This window comes from Grampus griseus (genome assembly GCF_964374135.1).
Source record: "Grampus griseus genome assembly, chromosome: 20".
Classification (NCBI taxonomy): Eukaryota; Metazoa; Chordata; class Mammalia; order Artiodactyla; family Delphinidae; genus Grampus; species Grampus griseus.
In genome coordinates, this window is record NC_139014.1 from 50,732,120 (window position 1) to 50,744,478 (window position 12,359).

At 54.6% G+C, this 12,359-nt stretch overlaps 1 protein-coding gene across 1 annotated transcript in view; it reads left to right on the plus strand.

The window, feature by feature from the left end:
- The window catches only part of SLC43A2 (solute carrier family 43 member 2), a 38,707-nt gene continuing 26,348 nt past the window's right edge, over window positions 1-12,359 (plus strand). Inside the window, exons 1-4 of the mRNA XM_082678694.1 lie at window positions 1-30; window positions 919-1,143; window positions 9,512-9,719; window positions 11,702-11,757. Of these exons, the coding sequence (XP_082534820.1) occupies window positions 984-1,143; window positions 9,512-9,719; window positions 11,702-11,757 (424 nt within the window). The 5' untranslated portion in view covers window positions 1-30; window positions 919-983. The remainder of the gene's footprint in view (window positions 31-918; window positions 1,144-9,511; window positions 9,720-11,701; window positions 11,758-12,359) is intronic.

A 12,359-nucleotide genomic window follows, 5' to 3' on the forward strand; every position in this document is an offset into this window, starting at 1 on the left:
CCGGGCCCGACACACAGCAGTAAGAACCGGGTGAGCTGGATCCGGGGGACCTGGGCCCCGGGCTTGGGTGCTGGGGGGCAGAAGGCGCACGAATAAGGGCGTAGGTTGAAGATGTAAAGAAGAGAGAAAAGGAGAAAGGAGAGAGACTGAATGGATGAGGAGCCTCCAGGAAAGAGCTGACGAATCGAGGAGGGAGCTGGGGGATGGAGGGACGGGGGTCCACTTCCATGGAAACGAGCTAATTGCCGAGGAAACGGCCCCCGATGGGGGTCGCGCGAGAGACTCGCGCCGCCGGTTTGAACCGGCTTCTCCTCTCCCATGCGGGGCTCGCGTGGCCGCAGCGCCTAGCGACCTAGACAGCGGCCAATGGCGCGGCAGTTCCTGTGCCGTCAGGCCAATGAGCGGGCCGTGGGCGGGCCGTTCTGGAACTCCGTGCGCTGATCTTGTGGTTCAGGGAGCCCGGTCTGGGAGAGGGTCTCCAGTGCCGGCGGGCGGGCGCCAGTGAGGGCCCTAGGGAGTGGCAGCCCTCAGGTATGCACCTGCCCAGGTATCCGGACCTCAGGCTGCCTCCCTTGCCAACCCCCAGGCTGTGTCAATCCTTCTGGGAGCCAGGACTAAGTCCACGTCCCTGAGCAGGCGTTAGTCCCTTCTTGTTTCCATGCCTCAGTTTCCCTACGAGTGAGCCGAGGGAGAAGTCTCCCTGTCTGGCCGGGGCGGCTCTCCTGGAGCTGCGGGCAGGCGGACGAGCCAGGGGCGGAGAGGGTGGCCCAGGGCACGGGCAGGGCTGGGGCTTCCTTGCTGCGCGCACTTGCCTCCCGGGCCGCAGAGGGGTGACAAGCTCCACGCGCTGCGGCAGCGGCCCGGGTTGGCCGACCCGGCTGCATAGTGCCGGGCGCTGACGCCGAGGTCTGTGCGCAGGCGGCTGCAGAGCCGGAGCCCGAGCCGGAGCCGGGCCGCCGCGCCTCGCCTCGCCTCGCCTCGCCATGGCGCCCACCCTGGCCACTGCCCATCGGCGCCGCTGGTGGATGGCCTGCACGGCCGTGCTGGAAAACCTCCTCTTCTCGGCAGTCCTCCTGGGCTGGGGCTCGCTGCTCATCATGCTCAAGTCGGAGGGTTTTTACTCCTACCTGTGTACTGAGCCAGGTGAGCCGGGTATTCGGACTCGGGGTGGTTCCTGGAGTGGGGGCTTTGGGAGAGGGGGGGATGGCGGTGTAGACCCAGCCAGCAAGACCGCCTCACTGCGCAGCACCTCCTAGTTAGCAAAAGGCCCATTTGATCCTCACCCAGCTCACACACACCCACAGTGTGTGCTGGGTACACATCACTGTCCCTGTTTTGTGACTGAAAAAACTGAGTCTCAGATCTTCTGACTTGTCTGAGGCCGCACAGCTGTAGACTGTAATAGATCCAGAATCCCTAAGTCCAGGGTGTTCTTTCCACCACCTGGGAACATGACTGGACTCCTTTCCTCCCAGTGCCTGGCACATCACTTGCTTTGCAGTAAACATGTTGCTCTCTGACTGTAAGAAAGAGGAACTCCTGACTCAGTAGCTGGGGTGCAGCAGGAGAGAGGAAGTGGCTTGGCCTCCAGCCGGTGGAAGGTTCATCTAGAATCTAGATGTTTTTCTGTCAGGCTATCATGGAGTCTCTAAAGGGCTTTTCCGATACAATTTCTTGTCTATTTTTGCTGCTTTATGATTTTCCAAAGGGCATTTCCTCCCACAGGCTGTGAGAACATCTCAGTGGCCTTCTACCCCCATGGGGGTGGGGGGAGGAGAGAGGTAAGGAAGATATTTATGGAAAGGACACTAGGTCTGTCCTCTCCCTTTGCTACACACTGGTGTTGCTGAATGAAGGCCGAGGATGCTTGTCTACAAGAAATCTAACCCCCACCCCTGTGTTCACACCTGATGACCTTGTGAAAGGATTCTGATTGCTGAAGGTCAGTGGGGTTCAGCCAATCAGTGGGACCCAAGTGCCTCTCACCCACTACCCTGCTACCCACCTTCCTAGGCAACCTTGATAGGAAATGTTTTCCTCTGCTCTCTGTCCCCAGCAGTGACTACCTAAGGGTTGAACTCAGTAATGTCTCTCCCCAGTACTTTTGTCAGCAGCCCCTGCCCAAATTCCTTTGGATGGAAATAGCCCAAATCTGACTCCCTGAATCACACCACTGGCATGCCTCTTTTTAAAATTTTTTAAAAATTAATTAATTTATTTTTGGCTGCATTGGGTCTTCGTTGCTGCGTGCCGCTTTCTCTAGTTGCGGCGCGCGGGGGCTACTCTTCCTTGTGGTGCGGGCTTCTCATTGCGGTGGCTTCTCTTGTTGTGGAGCACGGGCTCTAGGCACGTGGGCTTCAGTAGTTGTGGCATGCGGGCTCAGTAGTTGTGGCTCGTGGGCTCTAGAGCGCAGGCTCAGTAGTTGTGGCACAAGGGCTTAGTTGCTCCGCGGCATGTGGGATCATCCCGGACCAGGGCTCGAACCCGTGTCCCCTGCATTGGCAGGTGGATTCTTAACCAGTGCGCTGCCAGGGAAGCCCAGCATGCCTTTTTTTTTTCCTCTAGAGTTCTAACTTTGAGGGAAGAGAAAGCTTTGGACCAGCTCATGCTGCCTGTCAGCCCGTGTAGAACCCTCCCTGGTCTCCTCTGATCTTCCTAGGAGATTCCTGAGCATTCCAAGTCACTAGGGAAGCTTCAGCTGGGAGAGGTTAAGGACAGGAGAAAGGGAGGGGATGCTGAGCCTGCCTGAGGGCAGAGAGTATATCACTTATAACCTTTAGCCTTTAGCCACTCAGAAATATTTCCTAATAACCTTAGGGTTCTTGGCAGACCTTTTCCCACATCAGCAAGAAATCTCGGGAGATGGGAGAGTCACTCAGACCTTGTTCCTTAAACAAGCTTTCTGCTTTGCCCGAGAGATGTTAGGAGATTAATGACGCTGGAAGGGAACAGATTGGAGTGTTAGGCGCCTCCTCTCCCTCCCTCTCTCCTCTCCTTGTAGTGCATGACCCTTCCTGCTTGCCTCTGATGGATTCTTTCAGGCTGCACAGAGGGGTGAAAAAACACAAGGAAGCATCATCCCCAGATGAAGCTTGTAGCGTCTCATCCAGACTGGAGGACTATTGTAGTCAATTTTTTTTTTTTGACCTACTGTGGTATCAGAAGGTCCGATTCTAGCGTTTTCCCCCCCCACATCGTCCACTGATTTAATTTATTTTATGGTCTTGGCAGCGCTGGGGCTGGTCACTTCATTCCTGCCTCAGCCTTGGCTTCTTCCTTCTTTGAAGTGGGAGGAGTCCCGGAGATTGTGCCGACGTAGTGCTGAGTTGGTGTTTAAGCCCTCGAGAGGCTTGCCTGGTCCCTCCTGTAAACCAAAGTGAAGGTGAAGGGTCAGGATTGTGGGTTGAACATCAACTTCTTATCCCGTGCCTTTGGTCCTGCCTCTGATTTTGGTTTTTCTGACTATCTGGCAAACCCGCTGACCCAGCATCCGTGGCGGGCAGGCCTGCTGATTCCACACAGCTTATCTCTCTGGCCTCCTTGCTCCTTGTTTCTTGGAGTTGGAGTAACCTGTTGCCTTTGGGGGCCAGGAGTCCCTGTGTCTTGCCTGGCTGGGTGTGCCTGGAGGATTTAGGATCAAGATTTCTGCTTAGGCCTAATATTTTCATGTTTGGGGGACGGCTGAAGTGCAGAGAAGCGGTTAGGCCGTTTATTACCTTTATTGACTTCAGCTTGTGAAAAGCTGACCAGCCTACAGCTGACTGAAACGCAAATTTGTCAGCTTTTTGTGGCTTTTAGGACTGATGCTTTGGTTTGTTCTCGAAAGAAAATTTGCCTGAACCTGTTGAAAGGTTCTCAGAACGCTTTCTCGGGACTCCAGCCAGAATCCGGCCACAGACACGGTGTCCGGTTCCAGCATGTCGAGGTGGGAGACAGAAAGAAAGAGCTGGGTTTTCCATTTCCCCTCAGCTCTTTATCCCTGTCTCCCGGACAGTCAGGATGGATGACTGGGGCTGGGGACCTGGGCCTGGCACTTGGCTTTGCCTCCCCACTCCCCACTGGAATGGACAGGAGACCGACTGGGTTCCCAGCCCCGGCTTTTCCAGAACTGTGTCCTTTTGGCCGCCGGATGGCCGCTGTCACCACCCACACCCAAACTCTTTCTTCATTTCCTCTGTCAACCGGTGGCCCACTTCGACAGGGTCAGCCCAGGGGCCTGGTGCTATCTGGTGTATCTGACCTATACATTCAGTAAACATTTTCTGAGGGGCTCTGCTGGGCACAGAGCAATCCGGGCCCTCAGGGAGTCTGTAGTCTGCCAGCATCTAAGAGTCATCACACATAGGCCTACATGCTTCCAAGTGGTGGTCCGACCCCAGCAGAGAGCAGGGTGCCGGGGATCTGGTTCAACTTGGGTGGGTGGGGGGGCTCTGTGATATTTAGGCAGAAGCGTGGAGGGCCACAGGGGTGACTCAGGAGAGGAGCGGGCAGTGAGCCTCCGGGGTAAGCTGTGTTTTGAAAGAGAGGAGAGAAATGACAGGCGGGCAGGAGATTACTGGAGATCTGGGGAGGGGCCAGGGCCTGCAGGCCCCTGGGGAGACTGGATTTTATTCTCAAGGCAGGAAGAAGCCCCTGAGGCAGAAGAGATGGTCAGATTCACCTGTTAGCCTCTCATGAATTGTTGAGAGCTTGCCACACGCCAGGTGCTGGGTGGGGTGGGGGTCCTGAAGGTGGGAGACGTGGCCTCTGCCCGAGGAAGCCACGGTCCAGCCCAGCCATGGACCCCAAGGCAGACCCCAGTTCTGTGCTTTTGACCACCGCAGTTACTCTGCTTGTGGTGGCCGGGGGGTGGCACCCCTCACTGAAACAAAGCAAGAAGCTGGCCCCCAGGACCCTGAGAGAGCAGGGCCAGGCCCGGTCCCCACCAGGCCGGACCGAGGCTGCAGATGTGGACAGGAGATGGTCCGTGCCACTTGACAGCCCTCCCTTTTTATGGTCTCCTCCCACCCTCAAAGGCCACTGGTGGTAGCTTTTGAAAACCCATCGTTTCACATTGTGTGTGTGTGTGTGTGTGTGTGTGTGTGTGTGTGTGTGTGGCCACGCCGCGTGGCATATGCGGGATCTTAGTTCCCTGACCGGGGATCGAACCCATGCCGCCTGCAGTGGAAGCTTGGGGAGTATTAACCACTGGACCACCAGGGAAGTCCTTTCACTTTTTTGCTGCAAATAGGACTGTTTACACTCTCTCCCCCCAGTTTATTTTGGATTTTTTTTTTTTAACTCGGTACTTGGGGATCCAGGTTGGGCCCTCCAGCCTCGGGACGTGTCACAAAGGAGCTGGTGCCCTTGGCCCTCCCCACCCACCCTGCCTGCCTCCTTTCCATGACCTAATTTCCCTCCTCCACATCTGCTGGCCCTCCCTGGCTTCTTGGTGTCCCATTAAGGTCCTGTCCAGCTTGGTTGGCTTTCAGGGACCTCGTGGGAGCATCTTGGGGGCAGTCCCATTCTCACCAGGTGACATTAGGGGCCACCTGGCATTGCCCCGACACTGATAGCCTTGTGCGTCTTTCTTCCCTCAGCATCTTCTTTCTGCAATGCCTCTAACCCAGGTGGTACAGCGTCAGCACAGCCTGAAGGTTAAAAGCAGGAGCTTTGAGGTCCGACCACCTGGATTCAAGTCCATCTTCCCCATATACTGTCTATGAGACCTCGGGGAAGCAACTTATCTGCTCTGACACTCCTGGTATCTGGATGTGGAACATGGGGTGAGGGTGGGATGGCGCTCGGTGAGACAGGAACCACTAGCGCAGAGCACAGTGGCCAGCGCACGCCGGCACTCTGCCATCACAACGCGGGGGCTGGGCCCTGGCCTACCCGGCATGGTCCTCTGACTGTGTCCTGCCTCGGTTTGCTGTGTCTGAGGCTGACCTCTTACCTACATACCCCCTGCCAGACTGAGATGCTGCTTCCTGTTGCCGGATAGACTAAGGATTTGAGAGAGACAGGAGATCCTGGGGCAGAGACCACAGCAGGGCGTCCAGAGGCCTGCACTCTGGGGGTTGGGGGCGCAGCTCGGGTTTGCAGAGGCCTGCAACCCGGTGCCCCTTGCTCCCTTGAGCATCGTACGGTCAGCTCTTCTGGTTTGTTTCCCTGGGGTCAGGGGAGCCCCCTCCTTGATCCAGGGAGGTTAGGGGAGCCTCAGGGGGACCACAGCACCCTCTTTTCTCCCTTGCTTTCTCTGTAAGGATTTCGTGTGTGAGTTCTGTGAGTGGGGCCGAACAGGGCAGGCATTGTTCTCTCTTCCCTGCCCCGGGTCTCCCCCTAAGCAGCCTTACGCCTGTTCTCTGCACACTCCGGACACGCCAGTTCCTTGCCTGTCTTCTTGGTTCACCTTCCCTGGCTGGGCTGGGCCGGAACGGGCCACTCTGGCCGCATCTGTAATAAGCCGGCACAGGTGAGGCACAGAGCAGCCTGGACCGGGGTGAGGGCTGAGGTCTAGGCTGGGAGCAGAGGGGCACCCCAGGGGCTTGGCGCTTCCTGTGTGCTTATCTGTTTGGGTCTGTCTGGCCCACAGTGGCCCAGGTGGGAGCAGAGCGGAAGCAGCCTGGGTGTGACTGTGTTTGGGCATTACTGGATCTGCGATAATTCGTGTGGGCTGTTTACTGCCAACAAAGCTTCGGGCTCACAGAAGGTTTAGTGCCCTCTGGGGCGAGGGGCACTCTCGCGCTGCTCCCTGGGCCGATGAGAGGCCCCCCAGGCGCCTCCACCCCCAGCTCATTTGTTGCTGGACATCACTGCCGGGAGCTAGGAGGGCAGAGGGCCAGGTGGCCCCGTTGGCAGGGATTTAAGAGAAGGTTGGTGGCCAAAAGTGTAAGGTCCCTGCTTCTGTTATAGCGGCTCTAGGATGAAAGATGGGAGAGACAGATTCCCTTCCTTCCACTCTAACTTCTCTCCCCCTGAGCCCCCCTGTCTAGTTACAGGGTGACCAGATCTCTAAACAATTCAAGATGTTTTCGTCCCCATCTTCACTTAGAGCAAATCAGGGAGTCTGCCTTGCATATGTATGTTGCCTTGGGATCTCATCTTCTCTCTCTCTCGGGGAGTACAGTCATGGATTTAGGTCCAGCTGTGGTTCCTCTCTGGGGAAGCTGGGAGCAGAACACCCTTTCCTCAGACCCCGTGCTGCCTCGCTTCCTCTGCTCCCCATCCGATCATGGCTCCCTGCTTGTAGCAGCAGATCCCACAGCGCTCCCAGCCCGGAGTGATTTCGCGTCCTCTAGCGCTCTCACAAGCCAGCGATCCCAGGCCTGGGGGTGCCCCCTTCCCCCCCATCCACTCTGTCGCACCTCTTTGGTTTGCTTGTACCTGCACACCGACCTGGAGGTGGCCGTTGCTTTGCGGACACCCTGTCCTCCCGCTTTACATTCCAGTTCCTGTTGCTGCTGGCAGAGCTGACACCCGAAACCAGTGCCAACAGCAGCTCTGCTTTTCCAGAAGCGGCCTCGCTGTGGACAAGCAGCTCAGGCCTGCTGGCTAAGGCAGTGTGTGTGACGGTTCTGAGCTGGATCCTAATGGACTCAGATGACCCTGTGTGTCATGTGTTTTGGCTGCCAGCACGGTGGGGCATCTTTTGGAAAGCTGAGAGAAAGTGGTGGGGGGCGCTGAGGGTCTGGCTTGTTAGGTTTTGTGTCTTTGGCTTCAGGAGGTTAACATTGGGGCTATAATCTCCTTCGATCCCCTCTGTCTTCAAGGTGGTTCCATGTGTCCTGTTTCATTTCTTCTCTCTTGATCCTTTTGGCCAATGTGATCTGATGCCACTGTTTTCATTCATTCAGTAAACAACTACTGTGTACCAGGACCAAGGGGAGGTGCTGGAGACACAGGTGACTAGAACACAGTCCCCGTCCTTCAGGCCCCCCAGCCCAGGGGGAGACTAGATATGAATTCATGCTGTGGATGAATGGTCAGTTACAGAACTCTGCTCCCAGTTAGTGTGTCCAGCTGTGCTGCCAGCCATTACCCCCATTCCGAGCCAACGAGACGAGTAGTAATAGTAGTAATAACAACTTTTAGCTATTGTTTATTGAGCATTTTCTATGCCTGTGTGAGCTCTAGAATGTTATCTGGATTTCTCTTTTATCTTCCTCAAAACTCTAGAAAGGTAGATGATTTTTTATATTATGCCCATTTTACAGATAAAGAAACTGAGGTAGAGATGAAATCACTTCTCCAAGGTTATACAAATAGGAAGTGGAGGAACCAAAATTGGAACCCAGAGGCCAGGTCCCTGCACCCCACCCTCAACGTGCCCCCTGCAGGGCCTGTTGGTCAGAGGCTGGCATATAGCATGATTCACCCAAGGTGCATCTTTTCCCGTAACCTTGGGTCACACCCGAGAGAGACCCGGGCAGGCCTTGCACACGTCAGATTTATAACCCTGGTGCCAGGGGGGCCGCATTCAGGAGGCACGCAGTTATCTGAAGAGAGGTATTTCCTTGAGCCTCCCAGCGCGACCTCACCTCTCATCAGAGGCTGCTCCTCCCTCTGCGGGATTAGTCAGCATCTCTTAACTAGCAGTTCCCAAGATGAGAGGGTTCCTCCGCCACATGGCGGCCTATCCTCTACCCTCCCACCCTCCGCTGCTGCAGCACTTTTTCCTCCGTCTTTTCGTTATCTTGGTGCCAGGTGGACTTTGGAGGGTATCGTTAAGGACTGGGATTACAGCACAGGCGTGGCCACAGGGGACAGTGACATCATGACCCCAGCAAGAAGAAGAAAGGTGCACTTCGACAAGTGAAAGCAAATTACTCGGGACTTTTCTTTTTTTTAACGAAACAAAACAAAAACCCTTCCCAAGGGCTTCCATGACACAGTGTATGTGGTGGTTGATGCTGTGAGAACATCGGGGAGGATTGAGCACAGGGGCTGTGTGTTTGAGAAATCTGCCGTACTGGGCAGTAAAGGAGGCCTACTCACCCCTCCCCTCGGTTGACCAAGGGCAGTGCAGTGAGACCAGCAGCTTGTCCTTCCCAGGTGGTCTAGGGTCGGCCTCCTGTATACTGGCTGCAGACTGTTTCCATGGACGGAGCTGCAGAGAAGGTTCTAGCCAGACTGGGGTCCCACTCACAGCCCGGGCTGGGTCCCGAGGCCTACTCTTCTAGGTGTCGGTTACTCTAGAATGGGAATCCCAACCTGGGGCTCGTGGGTGCTGCCGGGGATGCCTGAAGGCCCTGAAACTGTGGGCAAGACTTTGCGCATTTTCTAAAGAGCAGGAGTGGAGCTTCCTTTATTGGATTCTCGAAAGCATCTGTGACCCCCACATAGAAGTGAAGAATCTCTGCATTATCGCTCCAGGGAGCTTGGGCCAGATAGACATGCCAGCCTGCTGGGGGGTAGCCAGATTCAGCCCTGGCATTCCCAGTGGGCTGACTCCGGGTGGGCACCCGCCCCTCTGATCTTTGGAGATCGCTGCCACGACCCTGTGGTCAGGTTTCCCTCCCTCTACACACAGAGAATGTCACCAATGGCACAGTGGGGGGCACAGCAGAGCCGGAGCACGAGGAGGTGAGCCGAATGAATGGCTGGCTCAGCTGCAAGGCCCAGGATGAGATGCTAAACTTGGCCTTCACCGTGGGCTCCTTCCTGCTCAGTGCCATCACCCTGCCTCTGGGCATCGTCATGGACAAGTACGGCCCAAGGAAGCTCAGGCTGCTGGGCAGGTCAGTTCTAGGGGTGGGGGTGGGCAGGTGGGATCCCTGGGCTGAGATTCCCCACTGTGGGTAATCCTGGTACCTGCTCTCAGGTGCACTGTGGAGCTCCCTAAATGCCTGCGCAGGACGGGCTTCCTACCCCACGTGCAACCAAATCAATAGCTACTGTGACCCTTGCATTGTGCCGATCTGCATGAATGTCACAGGACTCAGGCCTGCCTGGGCGGGCCTGGAATCGCTTGTCATTAAGAACACTGGTTTTTGGGGCTTCCCTAGTGGCGCGGTGGTTGAGAGTCCGCCTGCCGATGCAGGGGACGCGGGTTCGTGCCCCGGTCCGGGAAGATCCCACATGCCGCGGAGCGGCTGGGCCCGTGAGCCATGGCCGCTGAGCCTGCGCGGTCCAGAGCCTGTGCTCCGCAACGGGAGAGGCCACAGCAGTGAGAGGCCCGTGTACTGCAAAACAGACAAACAAAAAAAGAATGATACATGTGTATATCATTGACAACTCTATGTGCTTATATTAGAGGTATGTATTCAAACTCTTTCATCTCATGGAGGTGTAAGGTCAGAAAGACTGGAAACCAGTGTTCTTTTTTTTTTTTTTTGCGGTATGCGGGCCTCTCACTGCTGTGGCCTCTCCCATTGCGGAGCGCAGGCTCAGCGGCCATGGCTCGCGGGCCCAGCCGCTCCGCGGCATGTGGGATCTTCCCGGACCGGGGCACAAACCCACGTCCCCCGCATGGGCAGGCGGACTCTCAACCACTGCGCCACCAGGGAAGCCCCCATGTATATCATTCTTAATGTTCTATGTGCTTTATTTTTTTCTTCCAATTCAGTTGAGGTAGTAATTGATGTACAGCCTTATATAAGACTGAGGTGCAGCATAATGATCAGACTCACATACCTCATGAAATGATGACCACAGTAAGTTCAGGGAACATCCATCATCTCATATGGTGTTTTATGTGCCTTATGATACATATACAAAAAATACAAATTAAAGTGGCTGAGATTTAAAATTATAAAATTTCTAAAATTATAAAATTGTAAAATAGTATTTCCCTACCTCTGGTACCTTAGTGGGTCATCTTATGTACCTCCTGGGATGTGTTCCTGGGCTGTAAAGCTCCAGATTGCCAGTCTCAGGGTCAGTCCACCAAGCAGCTGGCCCTCTCTGGCCAAGGTACTCCCCAAGCCAGTCCCATTGGAAATGAGCATCGTGCAGGGCAGTGGTGTGCAATGAGCGAGGCCTGTAGCCCTGAAGGAAATGCGTGGGGGACTAGTTTCATTCATTCTTTGGAGCTTAAGCAGACTTGGTCCCAGGTTAGAGCCAGGCAGAGGGGATTTGGAAGCTGCCATTCATCGCCCCTTGCCCGGTGGGGTTCTGTCCATCCCCTTTTGCTGAGCGGGCATGGGAGCCTGGGGAGTGGATTGTGTCCTCTCTCGCTTCACAGCCTTGGCCCTCTCCAGTCTGGGGAATGGAGGGGGCAGTGCAGCGGGGTGTTTACCAGACCTGGCTTTGGGGCTTGAATTCCAGCTTAGCCACCTGCTAGCTAGGAGACTTTGGAGAATTTAGTTTTTGTGTTTGTTTTTTTCCAAGTATTTGAATACCTGTTTTTTAAAAAATTTATTTTATTGAAGTATAGTTCATTTACAATGTTGTGCTAATTTCTACTGTACTGTACAGCAAACCGATTCAGTTATACATATATATACATTCTTTTTCATATTCTTTTCCATTATGGTTTATCACAGGATATTGAATATAGTTCCCTGTGCTGTATAGTAGGACCTCGTTGTCTTGTTTTTGTTTTTCGAGTTTTATTTTTCTCATCAGTAAAATGGAGCCAGTTATACGCTGTAGAATTGTTAAATTAAATGAAAGAATGTACGTAAATTTTCTGAAAGCATCTGGCACATAACCAATACCTCCAAATAAGCAATATTAACAATAACAGTAATAACAGTGTACTGTTTCTGTTTCTTTTTAGTGCCTGCTTTGCTGTCTCCTGCTTGTTGATTGCATATGGAGCAAGTAACCCAAACTGTGAGTAAGCTTTTCCTCTACCCTTTTGTCAGGGACCGGGGAGAGAGTGCCCAGAGGTGCCTGTAGGCCCACCTGCTCTAGAAAGCTGGGCCAGGCCTGCTGCTCACTGCTCACATTAGAGGGACACCTGTTAGGCCTTTACCCAGTGACTTATCTCTGATGGGTGGCTGGGTAACCAAATAATGGCCCCAGACAGAGGTCTGAGAGAAGCTCCCAGGGGGTGAGAAACACCCGTCTCATTGCCAAGCCAGGCCAGTCCCCCATGGCCTCATTGATGCCAACTGGAGAACTAGGCCAGCTGCAGGGGTGTGTGTGGAGGTCATGAGCTGAGCCCCTTGGGGCAGCCCAGGCCAGCACTTTAAAAATAACTTAGAAGCTGCCTGGTCCCTAACCCTGTTCAGGTGGAACTGATGCTACAGGGACTTTTAGAACAAACACCAAAATAAGATTTGAGTTTCACCCAAATCTTATCCAGGCTCCTCTCCTGATTCTTGGGTACCTGTACTTTGGGTTTCAGTGAAGCAGCTTCTCTAGGCCTCTCCCTTGCTGCTAAGGTTAGTGGAGAAAGGAGGACGGGGGTGCAGCTTTTGCAAGAGCCCAAG